At 53.4% G+C, this 23221-nt stretch overlaps 2 protein-coding genes across 2 annotated transcripts in view; one reads left to right on the top strand and one right to left on the bottom strand.

The window, feature by feature from the left end:
• The window catches only part of AMFR (autocrine motility factor receptor), a 29898-nt gene extending 23335 nt beyond the window's left edge, over positions 1-6563 (top strand). The window contains exons 13-14 of the mRNA XM_082489529.1: positions 3307-3491; positions 4917-6563. Of these exons, the coding sequence (XP_082345655.1) occupies positions 3307-3491; positions 4917-5067 (336 nt within the window). The 3' untranslated portion in view covers positions 5068-6563. The remainder of the gene's footprint in view (positions 1-3306; positions 3492-4916) is intronic.
• A 4380-nt stretch (positions 6564-10943) lies between these two features.
• Positions 10944-23221, bottom strand: part of GNAO1 (G protein subunit alpha o1) — a gene marked incomplete at both ends in the record, with an annotated part of 149412 nt that continues 137134 nt past the window's right edge. Inside the window, 2 exons of the mRNA XM_082489258.1 lie at positions 10944-11131; positions 13208-13361. Of these exons, the coding sequence (XP_082345384.1) occupies positions 10944-11131; positions 13208-13361 (342 nt within the window). The remainder of the gene's footprint in view (positions 11132-13207; positions 13362-23221) is intronic.

Genomic DNA, 23221 nt, shown 5'->3' with positions numbered 1-23221 from the left:
GCCAAATGGGATTCGTAGGCAAAGGCCGAAGTGGGAGACTGAGATTGCTGTGCACTGCGAAGAACTTGCCGCTGGCTAGCGTCATGGAAGCTCCAGTGCTGCTGTCCTCCTCCCGCCTCGTAAATGCTTTGTGCGTTTAGTGTTAACTTAGGCTGGCTTCAAATCAAGCTGATCTCCCTTGTTACATAGCCACAGAGATCTACCTAGGAGTCAAGCTCGCTTGCCTCCTTGCTATTGATAGTATTTCTGTTGTGGAGAGAAGGCTTGGGAGCCTAGGGGCATCCTTCCTCTAGGAAACTCCCGTCACTTTTGTGTCTCTTCGGGTTTGATTTCAGTTTTTGACTGAGTACCTGGCGTGTTGTAGGTCTTCTCTCTCTTCTTGCCAGAAGAATATGTTGCTGTAGCGTGTCCAGCTCTTGTCTGCGTGGAAAGGTCTAGCAGCAAACGAGCTACTTCTGCAGGTTGCGCTTGATTTTTAAGAAGCTTTTTAAATGCAAGCGGGAAGGGGCATGAGAAGCCATCATCATCTCCTCTGGGTGAGACTTAAATTTCCAAATAGTGGATAACTCTAAGTGGATAACTTCACACCTTACGCCACAGTCCCTGAGAAACTGTGGCAGCTCTAGTTGCGTTGTGCTGCAGCCTTAGAGTAAGTTTTACAACCTTTCCATCTCTTTTCTTCTTTTTCTTTTTAAATCAACATACCCACTGAGAATCTTAATAGATCACCAACAGCAAGTAGCAGACCCTCTGGAGTTCTGCTTGTTGGGAATAACATTTCTTAGGGGCGCTGATGTGCTCAAATAAAAGCACCCTCCTTTGTGAGTGTCTTTGGTTTTCCTCTGTGCCATGTGTCATGTTGTGACTTAATTCTATCTAGAATTCAGAGATCTTAAGATAGAGATAAGATAGAGATAATGACTGATTTTTATAATTTTTTCTTCCCCTCCCAAATGTAGCTTCTGGTTTCGCGGTGCCAGTGCTGAGATAACTTAAGGGTAGTTTAGACACATCTCTGAGCACCATCATGTTATAAATCGTGTTAAAGCTTTGTGAGAGAATGCTCTAAACATTGACCGCTTCTAACAGTCCTGGCCTGTACACTTAGGAAGATGCTGTGCACATAATTTTCTCCTGTTGTGCGTTGCGATGCTCGTGCTTCCAGCGTTGGGCACAGCGCTCCGCATGCTCGTGCTCCCTCCCGATCATATTTGCCCTCCCTCCCCTCTTTCCTGACGCTGCTGTTACTCCCTGTAAGAACAGATCCCAGAGCAGCTATCGCTACTTTCTGCAAGCTTGTATTTCCAATCTGTAAAGATTATCCTTTAAATTTTTGTACGTGTTTCTGTAATCCTGGATGGAGATGGGGTAGGACGGCTCAGACCTCACTAGTCAGCTGCTGTTAGAAAGCTGAAGCTTGCCTGCTGCCGCTCTCGCTGCCCCCGCCTTGAGAATCCGGTTTATTGTCATTGCTTAAGTACTTGGTGGCTCTGTTCAGGGACACTTCTGTGGCATCCCATGGCTTTCATGAAACTAACGCTTTTTCTCTCGGAGCCTGAAGGAGGAGTAGTTTCTGTAGCGTAGGGGTTTCTGCATCCGAGATCTGCTCTCATACCGAGGCTTGTCATAACCTTTACTGCAATTAGTTTTGATAGTTTTGTCTCTAAAACCTCCTCGGTAACCACTTTTGTGTTCAGATAGAAGATCAGGCTCTGGATGTTGATTTTTGCGTCTTTGTAACGTTATGAAATAAAAGCTTAGGTGAGCTAGTTTACATCTTCTGATAGAAATGGCCCAGGGAAAAAAAAAAGAAGAGCGACGTTGCCTGAACATCAGCCGTAATGAGTGCCCCCTTCCCAGCTCTACCCAGCAGAGCTTCCCTTTTCCGTGCCCACCTGTGTGGGAAGCAGTGGTTGGGTTGCTCCGTACCTGTTCCTCTGGGTCTGCCGGGGGTCATTTTGGCCCTGGGTAAAATCCATGAGATCGTTCTGCGGTGCTCTTGCGTCCTCCTCTGGGACGTGGCATTGCTTTGAGGCAGCGCAGCAGTACCCCATCACGTATCCCAACGTGTTGGTGGGGAGCCCTTCCCCAGCACGCTCCGATTTACAGGTTTGGCTGAAATAGGCTGAAGACGTACGTGTGTCTGAGGGTGCAGTGTTCATACTGCTCTGGTTTGCGCCCTGGCATTCCTGCTTGGTTCACCTGCTTGATGGGAAGTGACATTTCTCTTGGTTTCTGCTCTCTGAAGGCATTGAGCGGGGGAGATGGCGTTACCGGTCTGTCTCTGGGGCTTTGGAATGACTCGGCTTGTTTTGCACATCAGCTGCCAAAACCCGTGCGTTGCACCTTGTGGTGCTGCTGAGCTTGGGCTGTTGGGACTTGGGTCCCCCTGCGGTGCCCGCCTCACCGGCCGCGGGGGCTCCTGCGGCAGGTATACCAAACGCCCAAAACTAGGCGGTAGGAGCTGACTTGGTCAATACCTCTCTGATGCATCCTACTGGTTTGAGTAATCCCCTGGGATACCAAAGGCTGGCTAAACCCTTAAGCCTTTCATGGAGGTGATTTGTTTCTTGACGCTACCACGCGTATTAACATCTCGCTTCGCCGTCGCAGAGCTGATCTGATCGTATATGACAGGATGCGATCAGGATACGCTGTTTCACCTATGCTGGTTCACCAGTGTCATCATTCATCAGCTCCATTTTCACCTTAGCGTTGTGGGCCAGCTGTCAAGGGTGAAGAGGTACTACGTGCGGGGCTGCCAGCTTCTTTTATTGACGCGCCGTGCTTGGGACGGTTGCCAGCCTTGCTCCGGCAGCCCGAATACGCAATAATTTGGGTGCTGCAGAACCCGGTGAACCGAAGCCTCATAAATTCTCTTCTCGAGCACGCACCCTTTTTTGCGGATACGTTTGCTATTAGTGTATGGATTTCTGCTTTTTTCAACTCTTTACTGTTGCGTTGCCTGTCAAGTCAGCTGCGGAATCTGACTATTTCAAACGCCCCGTTTTCATAGAGCGTTAATTATGAGTAATTAATGTTTGGCTTTGAGATTACTTTCAAACGTGGCATAAAAGATACAGCGTTCTAGAATACAGGCTCTTTGAACGTGGTTGGAAGCAGCTTTGTTCTGTATTTTGGCTGGGGTTTTCAAAGGAGCCCGAGGGAATAGGGTACAGCAGGTGAGAGTCTAGTTTCTTCCGATGCCTCAGAAAACGACAGTTCGTTATAGCTTGTTGATTGGACGCAAAGAAGCCCCGCTAGCAAATTTTGCAAAGACTTACGACTTTTTCCCTTTTGTCTTAGGCTGAGAGAGTGCCGCTTGAACTCAACTCAAGACTGGAGGAAATGGTGGAATTGAGCGAAATGGAAGCGGAGCCCGGTGAAGCAGAAGACTTTGAGGCCAGGGGCAGTCGCTTTTCGAAGTCAGCTGATGAAAGGCAGCGTATGTTGGTTCAGCGGAAGGAGGACTTGTTGCAGCAAGCTCGAAAGTACGTTCCTTCCTAGAACTCCAGCCTGGCCGCTCGGTTAGAGTCCCCCAGAATGGGTTTCAAATGGGTTATGACCGCTGAGAGCCGGGGTTGATGCAAAGAGTGGTAAGAGGAGTGAATACATCTGTGACAGCAAACTCGGGGTGCCGCTAAAGACAGCCGTTGCTGATAAACCCAACTCTGAAATAGCGCCTTGTGTCCCGACGTGTACGCAGCTTCCAAAGCGGTTGACGCAAAGCTCTTTGAAATCAGAGGGTGATTTCTCCAGGCTTTAGTCTGAGCCTATAATAAGCGGGAACGCGTTCCCTGTGTCGAGTCCTCTTTAGCTTGTCTCCTGGCGTAGGCGCCAGCCCGCCCTGCCCGTGCTCTTACAGCTGAAACGACTGTCAGGCACCACTTTTTCCGCATCCAGAGCGAGTGTCTTTAAGCATGAAGCAGCACAGGGTTGAGAGGTGAGCGCGCCAGAGGAGCTCACGACCAGCAAGTCGACACCGCTGAAGAGAGAGTGACCAACTTTGTTTCTTTTAGCCCGACTAGTAATAGGTGTTAGAGGTAGAGTTTAACTTTTTTCGCGTGTGTTCCAGTCACATTGGTGAACTTCACTAGCATGCAGTTGCTGGTAAAAAGGGAAGGGAAAAGTGCTTTAGTGACGTAGAGAAAAACTTTTTAGCATTTGTAACAGATGTCGTCCCTTCCTTTGTGTCACAGGGAGACTGCTGAAGGGGTCTACAGAAACCACCCCGAGTTATGCATCCTTCGGTGTTACTGTTCTTTTTTTTCAGGATATGACAACTTCAGTTTGTCTATGAATAGGCTTGCTCCTAGAGTCATTTTTAATTTATGTCTGAAAAACGTCATTTAGGGAGACAAAGCTTTTCTGACTTTCTGCTTTGCTGGTTCCCTTCCTGCACCGAAGAGCTGGGGAACTGCAGACGACTGTATTTTGTCACTAGGTGTGAAAATTCATTGGGATGTTAACTCTGGCAGCTGCTTCCTTGTAGTTTTGCCTTCCCTTACGCTTCGCAGCCCTAGTGCTCCTTCTGCCCAAGGCTTACTCGTTGCCATCAGGGCGTGACTTGTCGTGGGGGACACTGCCGGTGTCTCACAAGTGGTGGAATGACGGGGACGGAGAGATCCAGTGACTCTCCTGCAGTCTGGGTGAATTGCTGGGAGTTAGGAGTAGAGCCGTTAGAACTGTCCCTCCCACGGGCACAAGGATTTTGCGCAGACGCTCAGAACTTCTGCCAACTCTCCAAAGTCTGTCGTGGGTTATATTGGCTTTTTTTATTCGGTTACGTAGCTTGTGTGCACTTTATCGAGGTATTTTCCCGCTTTTGGTGTGCCGTGGGTGTACCGGCGAAGTATTTTGCAGAGCCAAAACGAGCTGCGCTCTGCTCACCCGTCTTTTCCTCTTTCCTCTTGCAGGCGTTACCTAAACAAATCCTCCGATGAGGACCTGACGGCAGAGAAGCCCTCTCCTCCGCCTGAGGGAGCGTCCGCCGACCCCGTCACCCTGCGTCGCAGGACGCTCGCCGCCGCCGCCGAACGGAGACTCCAGATGCAGCAAAACTCGTAGCGCTCGTCGCCCCTCCTTCCTCCTCCTCGTGAGCAGTGTTGAATAAACAAATTAAATGCAAAAAAAAAAACCCCAAACACCCTGCGCTTTCTATACCAGCAGGAAAGTGTCTCTTCAGAGTTCAGCTGGCTGTGCTGCCGAGCGAGCTGGCTGCCTCTCTGCTGTACAAAGCATGTGGTCTAATAATGTTTGGACAGCTGACAAATTAACCTTTTTTTTTTTTTTTTTTTTTTGTAATATTTTCTATGCGACGTTGATCCCCCTCCACAAACAAAAAGGCAATTTCTAATTCACGAGCGTGATTTCTGCAGCTAGCGTGAGGTATTGGGCTGACTGCACAGCAAAGGTTGAGGAAAGCGCCTCCCGAATTAGCAGCTGGTGGGTGCAGGTCGCGGAGGGCGCTGCCGTGTTCAGCTCGACACCAGGAGGGTTGTTCCAAGAGAGAAGAAAGCTTAGATATTTGCTGCAAATCCGGCGTTAAGACGAGCGGGCACCCGCTCTTCGGTCTCCGTTTGTAGCGAGACGAAAGCGCGTTCTGTAGTCCGGCCGGAAGGGCTGGGGGTGGCGTCGCTGGAGGGTCAGTTCTTAGCCGGGATGGAAGTTGTTTAGCTACGTAACGCGGAAAAAAAAAAAAATGAATTCATGAATCGTGTAGCGAAGGACCGGTTCACGTCGATCCCAGTGTTAAATAGTTTGTTTACCGTTGCTGGGCTGTTCTGCCCTGGCAGAGGTCTGGCTCTGGTCTCTCCCCAGGGCTGCCTTATTTTCCTTGGCCAGAAACAAGCGAGAGACCGAGGGGAACCCAGTGCAGGAGAGGGGGCGTGAGGCGACAGCCCCTCCGTTCAGCGTTACCGTACGCCAGGGGAGTACCAGAGAAAAACCTGCCTGTTCCGGATTCCAGAGGACCGCGGACGGCACTTCATGGAGATAGCTCCGATATCTTGCTTTTTATTTCTTTTTTTTTTTTTTTAACCCCACAACTTCACCGGGAGTTTTGTTCAGAAGGACTGGAGGAAGCGGGGCAGCCGGACCTCCCTCAGGCTGGCTGCAGCCCGACCCGCCGACCTCTGATTTTTCTAAAGAGCTTCCGACACGACATCCGCGCGGAGCCGCCGCCGCTAGCTTGTGTAGTTGAATTTTACATGGCAGTGACTTAATTTTTAAACTTCCGAAGAGTGAGTTCTAGTATTGCTGTCCTTTAGAAGGAACCCAGTATTATCTAGAATTGTTGGTAACATTTTTTTTTTTTTTTTTTTTTACTGTTGGTTTTTAGGACGTTGGAAGGTGAATTTAACGCGAGGAGTTGCGTCGATGTTTTAGGTGGGAATAATTTATTTCAATAAAACTCTTTGGGAAGCCTTACCTTGCAATGCTATTAGTAAACTTAAAATTTTTTTCGAGATCTTTGGTTTTGCTCCGAGCACAGCTGTTTTGTTTTTATTGTTTAAAAAACAAACGGAGAAAAAAAATAATAAAATCTTGGTCAGTGTTGGAAATTGTTTGGAAATTTCTGTCGCGTGACTTCTTGTGTTCCCGGCGTGCGTTCGGTCTGTAAACGCGGCAGCCGCCCTTTCCCCGCCTTGGGTTCCCCCGTGCCATCGGGAGGGAAGGGAGCACAGCCGCCCGGCACCGGCTCCAGGAGCGTTTTCCCAACCCTCGGCTCGTGGAGCGGTAGTCGCTCCTGGAATTCAGTTGTGCTGGGAACGTGGAAATGGCAGAGGAACGGTGTCTCGAGGGACTGTAAAAAATAAAGTGGGGTTTTGAACCATGGGGCAGCGTACGGGGGGAGGGGGTGAGAGCTGTTGTGTGTGTGAACAGCAGAGTTTGGGTCTTTGGTCAAGCAGCGGAGTCGATGGACCTCTGGAGTGCAGGTGGGAGAGGAGAGAACAGCCCAGAAATCCTTCTCGGGGGGGTGGAGGGTGTCCGGGTTTCCTTGAGTCCTTCCTCCTTGCTGCATTTCGGGGGGATTTGTTACATGACGATGCGTTTTGTACACGGTGGTGGAAAAAGACGCCAAAGTTCATCGCAGCGGAGGGGACGTCTGCAGCCAGGACCGGGGCTTGACCCAGCCTGGGGCTTGACCTAGCTTGGGGCTTGCAAGGTCTCCACCACCTTAGCATGTCCTCTCCCAGCCTGCCCACCCTCCCCGGGAGCTTTCCTTCCCCCTCCTCGAGCACGGAAGGTGGAGACCCCCTGGTTCCCCGGGGGTTGGCCTGGCAAACCATCTCCCTTCTGCTGCTCTCTCAGCTGTGTGGCATCTTGGCCACCCCAAATTCCACCACTAAACAAAAATTAATGATACAAAAAATATCGATCCCTGATTTCTTACCTCGATGCTGGCCTGGAAAGGTGCCGGTAAAGCGGTTCTTCTCGGCCACCAGCCCTCTCCCCGCGTGCTGAGGAGCTGTGGAGCAGAGGCCTTCACCCAAGCAGCATGTCCATGGGGAAGGGGAAGGAGCTGTGAGTGTGTCCTGCAGAAACCCCTCTTGCCCACCATCCTGGACGGCTCCGGCTGCAACGGGGCTGAGTAAAGGCCCTGCTGGGCTCGGGGGGTGTGGGGAGGCTCCTGGAACTAGACCAAGGAGGGGTGGGGATGTTCTTGGGCTGTTCTTTCTAGACTTCTTTCCTCTTCTTGTTGCCTCCCGGACCCCTTTCCCGGCAGCTTTTCCCTTTGCTCCCCGGGGAAGGGGGACCCCGGGCCGCCGCGGGATGGCAACCTTCCCTGCGGCACCGTTGCGCAACGACCCGCTTCGGCGACGAAAGGCTGCTTCGTGCGGAGGAGCACGCGGACACAAGCCGTGGCCTCTTGGCTGGCGCCGCTTCCCTGGAACGGGAGGTCACCCGAGGAGAAGCCTGAGCGGCCTCCCCGCTGCCGGCACGAGCTACTTCTGGATGTAGGAACGGCGGGAACCTGAGGAAACCACGTTGGGCCGCTGCGCCGCGGGAGCAGCTCTTCCAACCAACCTTGGGCCACGGGTGGCCCCGGCGTCAAGCCGTGGCGGGGGGGGGTTGCTGGCCGTCGGGATGACCTTCCCACAGCTCCTTCCCCGGCTTTGGGTTTGGAGACGTTCCTGTGGCCCGTGGGGCCACCGGCCCTCCCGCGTCCCACCCGCCACCGCGCTGCCCCACGCCGGCCCGTGCGGAGCCGGGGGAGGGGGGGGAACCTGGGAGGGGGGAGAGCATGAAAAAACCCACCCCAAATTGCCAAAATATAAAACCCTAAATGGCAAGAAAAACCCCAGTTGCGGGGGGGGACCCCCCAAACCCACCGCAGTCAACCCCCGAATGGCTCCTGCAGCAGGGAGAAAATCTCAACTTTTCTCGGAAAAAGTTATCTCGGGGGGAGGGGGGGGGAAACTCGCTCGTTTGGGGGGTTTCTGACGTTACTACAAGATGAAGGGCTCCCCCTGATGACCGTCTTTACATTCCCACAAGAAATACAAATATTTTCTTGCTTGGGGAGGGTTTTTTTGGGGGTGGGATTTTTTCCTCCTTGGTGATGCTCTGGAGCAACCTGAGCTGTCCACGAGGGTTCCCGATGCCCCATTTACACCCTAATTTTTAACTCAGCCCCTCCTCCCCGTGGGCGGCAACACCCCACCCCACCCCCCCCAAAAAAAAAAAAAAAAGTGATTTTTTTTTTTTAAATTTATTTTTTTTTAGTGTCTCTTTTTTTTTCTTCCTCCCTTGGGAAGGAAGGAGGCCGGCAGGCGCGGGGAGGGGGGAAAGAATCAGGCAGAGGCGCGGGAGGGGAGAGCCCGGGGTACAGACAAACATTCTCTTTATTGAGCTACACATGAATTTTTCCATTAGTCAGAGAAAGAGATTGGCAGTGTGTAATATATCACAGAAACCTCACTGATTGGTAATAGAAAGGCTTAGAAAGACCTGGCGCTTTATATATATATATATATAATATTTTTTATTTCTTTTTTTTAATTTTTTTTTTTAATTTTTTTTTTTTTTTTTTTTTTTAGTTTCCTCTTTATTTACTCGTTTTCTTTTAAACAGGTGTGACTGCTCTTCTTCAGCAAAGGTAACTCGTAAAAGTGAAACCGTGAAGACGTCTGGTTACTAATCAAAGTAGAAATGACAAAGGATTGGTCATGAAAACGGTGGCTTCGATGTAAACACTACATTCGATTTTTGTTGTTTGTTTTTGTTTTGTTTTGTTTTGTTTTGTTTTGTTTTGTTTTGTTTTTAAATAACTTTTTGTGGTTTTGTGTGTGTTTTTTAAAATTTTTAAATCTTTTTCGTTCTTGCTTTTTTTTTTAAAGGTTGGTTTTTTATGTTTTTTTTTTCTCTTTTTCCCTTTTTTTTTTTTCGTTTTTTTTTCTTTTTTTCTTTTTTTCAGCACAAACATCCCCACATGAGAGAGAAAAAACACCACTCACTAAACGGGAGAGAGGACCGGGGTGGGGAGGAGGTTTTGGGGGGGGGGGGGGGGGGAAGAAAAAAGCAGCACAAAAAAAAAGCGTTCACTGGAAAGAGTTAAAAATGAATAAAACCCAAACAAACAAAAAAAAATGAATACCCTAAACAAAATAAAATAAAATAGAATATCTCTGTGTGCCTTCCGCTGGGCCGGGGGGGGGGGGGGGGGGGCGAGCTGTGCTTTTGGTGGGAACTGGGGGGGGCTGTTGAACCAGGAGGGAGCGAAAATTGGGGGGAAAAAATAAAAACAACCCCTCGCCGGCTCCCGGCTCGTGAGGGCTTCGACCTCACGGGGGGGGGGGGTGGGGGTGGAAATTTTATTTAAAAAAAAAATAAAAATATTAACCCAAAAATAAGCCCGGAGAGGGGGTGGCGGGAGGATGCTCCGGGATGGGAAAGGGGAAAAAATGATCTTCTTCTTCTTCTTCTTCTTCTTGTTTCCCTTTTTAGCTCTGACACACGGCCGGGGGGGGGTGGTGGTGGTGGTTTAATTCCCCCCCCCCCCCCTTCCTTTTTTTTCTTTTTTAAATATATCTTTTAGTTTGTCGAGGGGGCGGCTCGCCTGGGCTGGGCAGGCGTGGGCAGCTGGCAATAAAATAAGTCTTAATAATAATAATAATAATAATAATAATAATAGTAATAATAGTAATAATAATAATTTTTAAAAATTCCCACAATAATTAATAATAATAATAACAATAATAATAAAAAAATACCCCCCCCCCGGGGTGAGATAACTCCCGGGAGGAGAAGCGGGCAGGACGTGGCCCCGCTTTGGCCGTGGGGCGACGGCGGCAGCTGTGACCCCGACTGCGGTGGGTACCGGGGGGTGCCCGGGAGCTGCGGGGACAGCGGGGACAGCGGCAGGGTGGGAGGGGGGGATGGAGCCACCGGGGCGGAGGGGGGGGCGGGGGGGGAGGGGAGGGGGGGGGTCTGCCCGCAGCTCCCACAGGCAAACTAAAAAGGGGGGTGTGGATTTTTTTTTTTTTTTTATTTTATATATATATATACGTATATATATAATTTTTCCTTATGCCTTTTTATTTACCAACTTGCATGATTACGATTACTTTTTTTTTTCTCTCATTCAATCTGTTTTTTTTTTTTTTTCCATTTCGTTTCGCCTTTTTTTTCTTTTTAATTCTTATTCCCCGCGCGCGCGCACGTACGTGTGTGTGTGTGTGTGTGTGTGTGTGTGTGTGTGGTTGCGTTGGGGGTTTGGGTGGGTTGGTCTTGTTTTGTTTGTTTGTTTTTTTTTTTAATTTATTTATTTTTATTATTTTTATTTTATATTTTAAATTTTTTATTTTATTTTTTTTTTTTTCGTTTCTCTCCCGGCGCCGGGACCGCCACCAAAGAAGTCGCTTTGCGCCGTGTGTGTGTCTGTGTGTGTCCGTGTGTGCTTTGGGGGGGGGGTGGGGGTGTGGGGTGTGGGGGGGGTGTCAGTACAAGCCGCAGCCCCGCAGGTTGTTGGCGATGATGATGTCGGTGACGGCGTCGAATACCACCTGGATGTTGTTCGTGTCCGTGGCGCACGTCATGTGGCAGTAAATCTCCTTGTTGGGGGAGCGGTTTTTGCTTTCGAATTGTGCTTGGATGTAGGCGGCCGCGTCCTCGTAGGTGTTGGGACCTGTGGGCAGAGGTGGGGGAGGGGATGGACAGACGGACATGGGACACAGAGCGGGGGCCGTCAGAGCTGGGGGCCACCCCCCTCCCGCCCCGCTGCTTGCAAACCGCTTTATTGCTCAACAAAAATAAAAAAAAAAAAAAAAAAAAAGAAAAAACAGGCAAAACCTATTTCTTTTCCATTTTTTCCCTCAATTCACCCCATAAATGGACACTTCTGCTCCCCCCCCTCCCCCATCTCCCTCCTTCCCCCCCTCCCAACCCTTTTCCACCCCATTTTCTCCCCTTTTTTTCCCCAAACCGCAGCACACCTGGGCCCCGTTGGGGACTCCTCCCTCCCCAGGTGTTCCCGCTTTGCCCTCTCCACCCACTTCCCTTTTCCCCCCCCCCCGGGAAGGGCAGTAGCCCCCAGTAGCCCCCACCAGGGCCACACCGTGCCGGAGGGATGCTCCTGCCGGCATCACTGCTGCCCGGACATCACCGGTGAGTCCCTGCGGCGCATCCCGAGGGATGATGGCGGCGGTGGTGGTGGTGGGGGGAGAAGAAAGGCCGGGGGGCCTGGTGGCCCCCCAGCCAGCCAGGCAGGCAGGCAGGGGGAGGGATGGCCGGGGGGGGGGAGGGGGTCGGTGGCCACAGCGGTGTCACCCGTGGGCGCTGGCTGTGTCCCCGCCGCGGGGCTGAGGCCTTTGGGTAAGGCGGGCTGGAGAGGGGCCAGATGTTTTGAGCCGAAAAAATGTGCTTTATGGCACTAAGCTGCTTACGGCGGGGAGCGGCCGCGCGCGGCCCCTCGCGGGGAAGCCACAAAGCCCCCGAATTACGCCCCTGAAATCGCCTTTGGGAGAGCCGCTGTTATCCGGAGATTTATTTTCCTTTTCCAGCTTGCCGGTTCCCCGCCGTCCTGGTGCGGTGGGCGGCCGAAGGAGAGGGGAGGTGGTCCGGTCCCGGGGTAGCGGGGGGGACGCGCCCTCCGGCTCCGTGCGAGACGGTTTCGGGATGTCCCAGCAGGTGGCTGGGGATAAAAAGTACTGCTGCTTTCGTGATGGAGAAGCCTAAAGACCTCCGGTGGAAATGCCGGTGGGTTTGTGCCGTAGGGGAACGGGTCCTTGTCTTGACGGGGGACCCCCTTGTCCCCCATCCCCCTTGTCTGGCATCTGGGGTGGGTGTGCTCCGGGTGACATCGCTCAGAGACATTCAGGTATTTTAGGGCTGTTGGAACCTCTGAGACGGAACTGCTTTACTCTTTCCCTTAGGGATTTCAGGCGGGATATCTATTCTTACCCCACTTTCTCGGGTTTTGTTCTTTTTCCCCAAGTGTTGTTGGTTTCACTTCAAAAAGTGTGACTCTCTCGTGGCTTCCCAGATTCCTGATGTAAAGGGGCTCTCTCCGTCCCCGACTGTACCCTGCGCCAAGGCGTTCCTGGGAGGATGCGAACGGGAGATGCAGCGTGGAGGACCGTGTCTCACAGCTCCTCCAGCAGCAGCTTCTCAGGAGCCTTCAGCGGTCAGGCTGGCTCTCGTGGTGGGCGGTCGGCTCTCACCGAGGCTTCTGCTTTCCACAGATCCCTGTGGCCAGACCCATTAAAGCTTGTTTTCTTCTTGCCCGCCTTGACCTTCTTCTTGCCCGCCTTGACCTTCTTCTTGCCCGCCTTGACCTTCTTCTTGCCCGCCTTGACCTTCTTCTTGCCCGCCTTGACCTTCTTCTTGCCCGCCTTGACCTTCTTCTTGCCCGCCTTGACCTTCTTCTTGCCCGCCTTGACCTTCTTCTTGCCCGCCTTGACCTTCTTCTTGCCCGCCTTGACCTTCTTCTTGCCCGCCATGTCTCTGTCCCACCAGCTGGTTGTGTACCTTTGCCGCAAGAACTGACCGCACGCAGGATGTGACCCCACCCCAAGAGTAGAGCGATGGAGCTGCACCGCAGCTTTTGAAGGTGGGCAGAGCTCTTGTCCCCCCCCCCTCCTCACCCCATAAAGGTGCCCTGTCCCCTCCGCCCCCCTGCCCACCTCCGGGGCGAGACGCAGCCCCCCAGCAGCGCGGCGGTGGGCGTCACGTTGGGCTGCGCCGCGTCGGCCCCAGCACGTACCTGTGTATTCAGGGAAGCAGATGGTCAGAGGCGATTTCTTGATCTTCTCGGCAAATAGGTCTTTCTTGTTGAGGAAGAGAATGATGGAGGTATCGATGAAGAACTTGTTGTTACAGATGGAGTCGAAGAGCATGAGAGATTCGTGCATGCGGTTCTGCAACGGGGAGCACGGAGGGAGGAGAGGGGAGAGAGAAAGGCAAAGAGAAAGAGAGAGTTAGAGGAGAGGAGAACGTTTTCTCTGAAATGAAACGCTGAGAAAGCAAAAAAAAAAATATATATATATATTGGAAGTGAGACAGAGGTAAATGTGAGATGGTTACAAAGGTGGAGGAGATGGGGTGTTGGTCTCCTCCCAGGCTGGAGGATGCAGCTGATCCTCTCTGCCGGCCGCTCACCCGAAGCTTCAAGGTAAAGCAGAAAAAAAATAACCCCAAAAACCCCCAAACCCTCATTTTCTCATCACCTGCATAAACGGAGGAGTTGAGGAAGGCGGCTGCAGCTTTCTGCTCTCTCCTGTGTCTCTTCAGGGGTCGGGCACCCCTGAAGCATCCCCTGCAGAGCCGAAATAAGGGATGGACAGGCAGCGCCAGCCAGCAGCCGGGATGCACTGGGCACGGGGACTGGGATGGGGGGAGTTTATGGCCGTTTCGGGGTGGACCTACGGACCCGCCTGGAAGGATACTTGTGCCGAGCGGCGCCGTTGCGGCAAGACCGGTGCCAGAGTCTGGGGCAGGTCCTGTCCCAGCTGGGCCCTTCTGCCCCTGGAAAAATCTTCAGCCCATCTTTGGAAAGACTGCGGCGGCGGTGGCGGCGCTGCTGAGAAGTCCCAGCGCCGCTGCACGGGGGATGGCGGCAGCAGTGCCTCTGCCAGGTCCCCCCGCAGCTCTGCCGGGGGGGGGGATGGGGGGGGCTGCCAGCATGGGAGAGCTTTAGCAGGAGCATAAATAGAGGCAAACCTCTAAAAATTGTAATTTAAAAGAAAAAAATAAATATATATCCTTTTACACGTGGACCAAAGCCATATAAAGCTGTTTTTTCCCACGCTACGCCGGCTGTTACCAGAAAGGAGCGGAGAGAAGGACAGGAGGAGGAAGAGGAGGAGGAGGAGGTGGTGGTGGTGAGGTGGTCCTGCGCCGAATGAGCTGGCGCAGGGCACCGTCAGGCAGAGGGTTTTAGCGCTTCACTGGAGCGGCCGTAGGGTGTCCGTGCGGGCGGGCGCCTGCGCTTGCCGGTGCCGCTGGACAGGATGGGTACGGCTCTCCAGGAGCCCTCAAAATTCTTCTCCATCGTTAACTTGCTCTTGGAATAACCAGAGCGCCGTTCCCCGCTGCTCCGCCGGCGGCTTCGGGAGGCGCTCCCCGCGCCTTTCCCGTCGCTGATACCCACCTGGCCGACTCCTCCGGCTTTGCAGAGCTGCTGGCGCACAAACTCGGTGAAGTCCAAAGCCGCCCCCGGCCCCCACCGCGCTCCTCTCTGCAGCTCTGCCCCGGCTGCTGCCCCTCGCACGGGGACAGCCAGCTGTTTGGGGACAGCCAGCTGTTTGGGGACAGCCAGCTGTTTGGGGACAGCCAGCTGTTTGGGGACAGCCACCGAGCGTGATGCTCAGAGCAGCGGAGACATGCTCCAGGCGGCGAGGATGTTCGGCAGCCGGTGGGAAAACCCTCCTGTATCAAACATCCCCTCTCACAGCCCCCCCCTTTTTTTTTTTTTTGTTTTATTTTTGTTTGTTTGTTTGGTTTTTGGGTTTTTTTTTGGTTTGTGGTTTTTGTTTTTTTTTTTTTTTTTTTTTCCCTCCCCCGGAGGGGCGCAGCACGGCGGAGTTTTGGAGTGGCCGAAGATTCGCGAGAACGCACGTGTTTCCTAATGAAGTGATGACCCATTTACACATTTTTTTATTTTTATTTTTTTGTTGGTTTTTTTTTTTTTTTCCTTTGGAGTTTTCCATGAATGTTTTATTAGTGAGTCATTTTTATTAGCTCCACTTCAGCTGCAGCTTCGCATGCAAAATTTAGCAGATGTCTGATTTCATCTTGAAAGGCTTTCACATGGCACTGTCGCTTCCCTGACAAAGAGTAGCTAGGGATGCCAAGCAGTCGCTTCCCAAAGCTTCGGGATCATTCCATCTTTATCTTTTAAATAAAGAAAAAAACCCAACCCGTCTTATTCACGGGGAAAACAGAAACCGTCACCAAAAGAAGTGGCTCTTCTCGACTCGTGGCTGCTGCGAAAATGCCTGGTCTTGAGATTTTCATGGGAAGTATCTGGGTGGGTTTGTTTATTGTTTTTTTTTTTTTGTTGGGTTTCTTTTTTTTTTTCCCCCTTGTGGTCCCAGAAATGTATTATATTTAAATAAAGGGCTGGTGGTGATGGTGGCGGAGCTGCTGAAACGAAGCCCGTGCCTGGGGGAATGAAAATCCCAAGCGAGAGGAGAATAACCCCGGTGCCTCCTGAGCCCTGGACGCCTGCACGTCGCAGAGGGGAATTTTTAAAAAATCCCCAATATAAATACACAAAAGAGAAACCCTCTCGCTCTCGGCCATTAGTTTTTCTCAGAGCTGGCCCGTAATTCTGATCTGCAGGATGGGACGTGTGGGGGTACGGGTCCGAGGATGGGTCCAGCTGAAGTTACACCGCTGGAAATTGGTGAAGTCAACAGGAATAACCTTTGCTGAGGTTTACGGAAAATTTTCTCTTGGTTTCTTCAAGTCCTTTCCTTCTATTTCGTGCCCCAAATAGTGGAAGATCTTTGATTTAAACATAAAAGAACCAAGTGGCCCAAGCGTTATGCTAAAGGGCGGAGGAGATGCGCCAAGTACTGTGTCACCGCGGGTAGGGGTGGGGGAAAAAAAGCACAATTTGCTGAATTGAACCAGAAAAGGCTCTTTTGCCGCTGCGCTGGCGAGGCGGGCGCCAAGAGACGGCGGCAAAGAAACGCAAAGCTCGTTACCGGTCATGGATTTGCAACCGAAGTACCGGAGGAAGCAACGGGGCGGCAGGGATGCTCTGCCCCACCGCTGCCTGCGCTGAGCATCACTGGTGCCGAAAGGGCAGCCGGAGGCGGACAGACGGACGCCAGCGCGGGGTCTGAGAGCGCCGGAGGGAAAGCATGGATGGCCGGACATGGATACACGGGAGTTTGGGAGGGGGAAGAGTCTGATTTCAAGAAGCCAAGGAACAAACACAAAGCACGGTGAAGTTATTCTCTTTAAAACCAGAAGAAAAAAAATCCCATCACATACTTACGTAAAGTTGAGCAACTTTTGCTTATATCGTTTTCAAATTCCTGATTTCCAGGCGAGCGAGGCTGTAGCAGGCGACTGACGCCGCGGGCGCTATCACACACGTGTGTGCGTGGAGCAGCCGTAAGGTTAAATAACGGGCTCGAGAGGTTGGACGCGCTCAAGGGAGACACAATAAAAACCCTCTCACGCTAGAAAAGAGCTGGCACTTTATTAACAGTTTGTAACTAATAAATACATTACCGACAGCCAATAAATTATTACAATAACTAACGCTCTATTAAACCAATGGACAGTCACTCTTCGTACAAAATTACAGTTAATACAGTTTGGGCCATCAAACATGCAGGAGAAACGATTCAGCGGGAAACCAGCGGAAGGAAAATCGTGGCGGCCTCCGGCGATCCTTTGGGAAGAAGCGCGGCGGGGAGCGGGGAGCCCAGCGGCAGGGTGACGGTCGCTGTTCCCTTGTCGAGCCGAAGGGGGGAAAGGGAGGCGGTGGTGGTGGTGATGGGGGAAATAGGGCTGAGGACGTTAAATTAGGGACCGGGCTATTTAACGGGGCGATGGCTGGTCTTTATAAACAACTGTGTTTGCTTTCCCAGTGCCGCCGGGTTGCTCCAGCACTGGAAAAGCTGGTGAGGCTCAGGCAATGCTTAAAACGGCGTTGTTACCGGCTGTGATCTCCTCTCCCCGCCCGGAGCACACCCGGAGCCCCTCGCCTGCGCTACAGGAGGGTCAACGTTTGCTCCGAGGCATGGGGCGGGCGAAGGGGCAGGGGCCATCCCAGCCCTCCGCCTCCTCCGCACCTCTCTCCTTCCCATCCCTGCTGCGGCTGCCGCCTGCCAAAAACCGAGCTGCCCGCTCTGGGAGATGGAGGTGCTTGCGCCCTGTATCCCCCAACCCGGCTGCCTCACCTCTCCTTCCACCGCGGCGCGCCAGCCGGGCGGCTTCCCTCCTCCTGCTCTTATTAACACATCAGCGTTTGAGGGCGGCACCAGCTCCTCTCCGCAGCCACGTTCTCAGCGTAACGCCTTATAGAGGTCGCGTACCTACACCTGTCAGCATCAATTGTCTCCTGTCGTTGCAGGAGCTCAGAAATGATAACGTCCACCCAAGTCCGGGGGCGCTTTGGGAGAGCGTTTGTGTCTGCTCTGTCCTCCGGGGAGGTAGAGGCAAGACCGTGGTCCGCTCCTTCGTGCCACCCGGACCGCCACGTCTCTGCTTGCTCGTGCGTGCGCTGGGGATGCGGGTGTGTGATGGGTTTGGGTGGTGCGGGATGATGCTCAGCAGCGTCATCTCTACCCACCTCCAACGCGTCCGGCCTCGCATCGGTTTGAGTCTCCTTGGAAATGGCTGTGGAGTTTTTGGTCGTAAGCCTGAAGACAAACCTGGCCCGTGACAACGACACAAACACACTAGGACTAAGCTTCTCTAATCCACTTGACAAACGGTCAGCCTTGTTCCCAGGAACTCAACAACTCCCCCTGGCTCCAGCAGATTATTTTTTTTTTTTTTTTTTTGGCCACGAAATACTCGGACACATGGCACAGGCCAACAGTGCGGGGTTGGTCCCTTTTCCGCCATCAACGGCACAAATCCCCCGGTGGGCGACGTCTGCCGAACCCCGCGCCGTGTCGGGGTTATGGCGCAGCAGCCGCTGATACACCGGCACGTTCCGGCAAAAGGACGTCACCCATGTCCCACCCTGCCCTCTCGGAGACTGCATTCCTGGCCCGAGAACAAAGCCTCTCCCCTCGCAGGCAAGCACGGGGCTCGTGCCACAACAGATTAAAACCACCGGATACGTTTTAATGTACATTACAGTACAGATTCCTCTCGTTAATACTTTTAAGTGTCCTGTAAAACCAAATCCCACCTACCGAGGAGGCACGGCAGCCGCCTCCTGAGGATGCTCTCCCCTCCGCGGAGGGACCGGGAAAGCCGGCTGAAGGCAAGAAGCTAATTCTCGTAAAAAAAAAAAAACAAACAAAAACTCCTGAGAGAGGTTTAGTTGGAAGAATTTGCGGGCGGGCGGCGGTGGGAAGCCGTCCCAGCCCTCGCTAGAGCCGGCCGGGGCCCCGCGGGAGGGCAGGGGCGGCGGGGACGGGCCGGTGGCAGCAGACGGAGGGAGCAGATGGCCTCGCCGAGCGGTCCCGGCTCCTCCAGCCCTATGTGAAAACGAAGAGCGCGAACTCTCTTTGCTAAAGGAAAAAAACAAAACCCAAAACAAACCAACCAAACCAAAACGGCCTTTGAAGTATGTGGCTTTCCCAGGGCGTGTTTATTGCTAGTTCTCCTAACGAGCCCGGTTACTGCACCCTCCCAAGGAGCACGGCGCTCCGCAGCTTAACCCCGCCGCCCTGTCTACGGGCTCATTCCAAAGGCTTTCCTTCCACCCGTTTCTCTATTTCATTGAAATTGTTGTTTAAATAAAGGAGCTATTTGCATTTTTTCGGTCTGACGGCTCCACACACCCCACCCTCTCGCTGCCGATGGAGCAAGCCGGGGAGGGGGAGGGGGGGGGGGGGGGGGGCTTCCTTCTTTCTTTTTGCCGCTGTCTGAAGCTCATCGCGAGTTACTAACGCCGCTTGCAACACCGCACCCCTCGGATGCTGCTGCCGGACAAGTGACCGGAGTCATTAAAAACCTCCCGCCTCCCAAAACGGGCATCTTTCGCAAATTCCCGCGTGAGTTTTGAAGGGCGGCAGGGCGTACAGGTGTAGCCGTTTCAATTCTGTGAATCACTGCGCTTTTAAAATATGTCCCCTGCGTCCCTGTAGGATTTTTGTTGCATCTCTGCCTCCACGGAGGCTGCAAAATCCAACACAGGTCGGGGCCTCTGTGGGTCTGGATTCGGAGCGCGGCCATCGCAGAGCACAAGGGGCTATTAAGGAGAGGGCTTTCGAAAGCCGACGGTGCGTTTCAAGGTCTTCCTTCTAGGCAAGCGCCGCAAGGATTGCCGGCGTTTAGGAAAAGCACGGGGCAAAAGATTGCCTGCAGAAGGCACATCTGTCGGAAAAAGGCTTGGGAGGATGCAGAACGCCAGCGGTGAGTAATGCTTTGGCCGGCGTTCCGGAGACAGAAATCTACGGGCGGCCATCGAGCGGGAGAAACAGTAGCGTTTAACACTGGAAGCATTTCATCTCCCGACGGCCGCTTCCAGCCTTTGTCAGTGAATCCTCCCGACGCGCGTATGAGGGAGGGAACGGCATCAGCAGCAGCAGCTGAAACGAAGCTTTAGGCATTCAACATGCCAAAGAAAATGCAAGCAAAGGCTCGGCGTGTCAACGTTTCCCTCTCTTTTTCTCCCTTTTCTCCCCAGCGTTATCCCCACCGTGCCGGGGCACCAGATGGGTTCGGACCCCCGAGCCGGCACGGCCGGGCGCGGGTTGCCTGAATCCATCCCAAGCGCATGGAGCCGGCACCGGTGACTCGGCTGCATTCGGCGGAGTTCGGGATTGAGTTAATTTAAATTATCTTTACCAAAATATTCCCACGGGCTTTCTGCTGGGAACTCCCGAAGCCTTGGCTTGGTGCTGCCTCCACTGTTACTTACTTCACTGCTTCTGTCACTTATTTGCTCAGATAAAACGTCGCCCACAGCAAGGGGCGGGAACAGACAGCCTCCAAACTTCTAGCGCTGCCCATCAAATCCTTCCGAACCCGCCTAGCCAAGACCCGCCTCGCCGCCAGCGCAAGCCATGAGCACCACCACTGCACCCAACTCTGCGTCTCGTTGTTACGTACACTTTACGTACCAAATGTAGCCAACATTCAGGTTTTCAGCCCTCACTTTGACACTCAACGCCCACTCGAACGCTAGGTGTTACTGGTGGGACTTGGTCACCCGCATGGGACGAGCTCCAGGAGCATCCCCGTCCCTCTGCGTCCCGCCAGCTAATTCCCTGCCCGCTCCGTGGCAGAAGCACCGTCCCGTTGCCATCGTGCCCCGTCTCGAAAAGCGAAGCGAGGGACTGGACTAATTCAACGACCTCAGAGTGCAGCCCAGCTTTCACCTGGAGTGAAAACGACCTCTGAGATGAGCAGAGGGTACGCAAGCAGAAAGCGTGGCTTGGGGTGACGGGCTGGATGCGAGTCCTGCACGTTTCGTTTTCACCTCGCCTATTTATGCACTGCCCTCCTCTTCCTGCAAAACCAAAGAGGCTGCGTTTTGCCGTCGTCCCCTTGGCTTTAGTCTCCAGGGACTAGAGCTCAACAGGCACAGAAACCTTTCCAGGGTCGGGGCACGCGGCCGGTGCCTTCCAAGGAACCAGCGAGCCGGGCAGGCGCTTCCCACTGAAAATCCTTTCTTTGACAATCCCTCCCGTTGACTCGGAAAATCCTAAGCCAAACCAAGCGCAATTAAACGCAGAGGCCCTGTGGTCGGCGTTCCTTTGGTTTAGGGGTGTAGAGCAGAGCGTGCCGGCATCCCGTGGAGCTGGGAGAGGGGTTGGGACCCGGGAAAACGTAGACCTGCGGGTGGGACGTGGTGTGAGGAGCAGAGAGGGGCTCCTGGCTTTGGTGGCCGGCCAGCTCTTCCTGGGAGCTGATGCCGCCGGAGGTATTTTAAGGCCGAGACGGTGAAGAGAAAGGCGGGTAGTCCCTTGGGCCAGAGCAGGGCAGGCGTTATTGCTGTCAGTGTCCGGCAGAGCAGCAGTGGGTCCTCACCGGGCAGTACTAAATACGGATTTAGAATTTAACGCTGCCTAAGGGGTTACGGAGGCAGCTGCCAGCCCAGCCGGGCTGTGAGCTGGTTAGATGGGCGAGAGCCGCCTTGTTCTCCTCCGCAGACCTCCCCTGTTCGCCCGGCGGCGCTCCTGGCTGGGGTTTTGTCACGGACGTCCCACAAACACTGTCCCGGCAGAGCGCAGCCTCCCATGGGGACTCTCCTCTGCCTGCCAGGTGCCCTCCTCTTCCCGTCCTCCCTTCTGCCTCAACCTGCCTCCTCTCCCTTCTGCAACTTCTGTCCCAAACCGCCCTCCCACTAAACCTCCCCCGCCGGTCCTCTCCGTCCCATGCCACCGGCCGTGCTCCTTTCCCCGCCTCCCCGTGCCTTTGGGCTGTGCTGCTTTGGGCTGCTCTCGCGCCGTCTCTCCTAGGTGGGCGCAGAGAGACAAGAGATACTGTCCCTCTCAGGCATGGCGCTGGAGCAAACCCAGACCTCCTGGGACCTGAAAGACACCCCTAGCCGGGGCTCCCAAGAGAGGACAGCTGAACTTGTGGCTTTCCAGGACAACAGACTTTTTGGAGAGGCCCCTCGGGGGTGGCCGTCCCACCCACACACCAAACAAGCTCTTAGGGTGGACTTCTACGGGTCCCTCCCTGCTCCCAGAGGTGACACCCCACCTCTCGCGCTCCCCTCTGCCTTCACCCCAACGGCACCCAGAGCTCTTGGTGACGGCAGGCGGATGGCCACGTGCACCCCAACCCAGCCGCGTCTGTCCTCCCCTCTGCGCCCCCAGGTTTTGCTGTGCTGAGTGCCACCCTTGCCCTTTCCACACCTCTTCCCCTGCCCTTCCTTCCTCCGTTCCCTCTCTTCCTCGTGCTTTTCTGTCCTACTCCATCACTTGGCTCAAATCATCTCCCCGAGCTCTCCCTTGCCACGACGTGGCCAGTATAAACCATCCCTTCTCACTTTAGCTACTGGTAAAGAGATGCGCTGACTGCAGACACCAAATCTGGAGCCGTGTCTCCTGGCAGGAGATGACACAGGCCAGCTACCTGCTTCTGCTCGGCCAAGGAGGCTCAGAGAGGGAGGTCGGGCTCCTCGAGGGTGCTTAGATGCCCGAGGCGCCCTGAGGAGCTGCGAGGCTCCTGCACGCCCTGCGGTCACCCAAGCCCGGCGGTGTTTCCCAAAGCACCTCTCCGCATCCCAGGTCCTTGACGGTCAAACCCCGCCTTCAGGAAACCAGGGCTAAATATTTATTTTGGTGCGCCCCAGCGTTTTAGGGCCAAAGTTTGGAAAGAGGTGCCCGCGTGTTTGCAGGAGCATCGGTTGCGTTGAAACCACGAGGTGCTTTGGGACCGGTGGCTGGGTACCCAGGCTGGCATCCTCACCAGGACGTCCCCACCGGGACGCCGTCCCCGGGGCATCCGTGCTACCTATACTCCAGGGGTCCAAGGCCAGCAGCTCCGCGGCATCCAGCGAAGCACCTCAGAAACGCCTTCCTGAAACCGCTAGACTTATTCTAACATTAATTTTGAAAGAATTCGAGGCAAAACTGTTACCGGTAACGAATGCTTTCAGACCAAGGCTTAGTGTGTCCCTCTTACTCAGACACCAGCAGAACTCGATACGGCTGTTTTGCTCGTTCAAATAGCTGTTCTGGAAAAAAGGAGAATATACAAATTCGAGCTGCGGCGGCTGCGTTCAACACCGACCCCTCCGGCTTTGGGGGTAGGAACTGGAGCCGTAAGGTACCCTCAAAACAATCATGTTGTATCTAGCACTTCCCAAAGGAATAGTGTTTTTTTTTTAAAAAAAAAGATAAATAACCAGGAGAATTAAAAATATCCCTTAGTTTCAAGGGGGAAAAAAAAAAAAGTTTCGGTTCCAAACTACACTGTTGCTGACCAGTATGTTAAGGCTTTGATTTTTTTTCTCTTTTTAAAACTGACGTATTTTTGTCTTTTGGCAGCTGAAATGCACTTTGTGGGAAACGCGTTAGCTCCCTCTGCAGCGCTGTGAATTGGAACGGAGGAGTAGAACGAGGCAGCAAGGGAATGAACCAAAAATAAACCAAAATAAACTAAAACGGGGCTGGGGAGAGCA

The sequence above is a fragment of the Vanellus vanellus genome, assembly GCF_965231255.1.
Source record: "Vanellus vanellus genome assembly, chromosome: 12".
NCBI classification, from domain to species: Eukaryota; Metazoa; Chordata; class Aves; order Charadriiformes; family Charadriidae; genus Vanellus; species Vanellus vanellus.
Note: the sequence above shows the minus strand (reverse complement) of the source record. Positions and strands in the feature narration are given on the sequence as shown.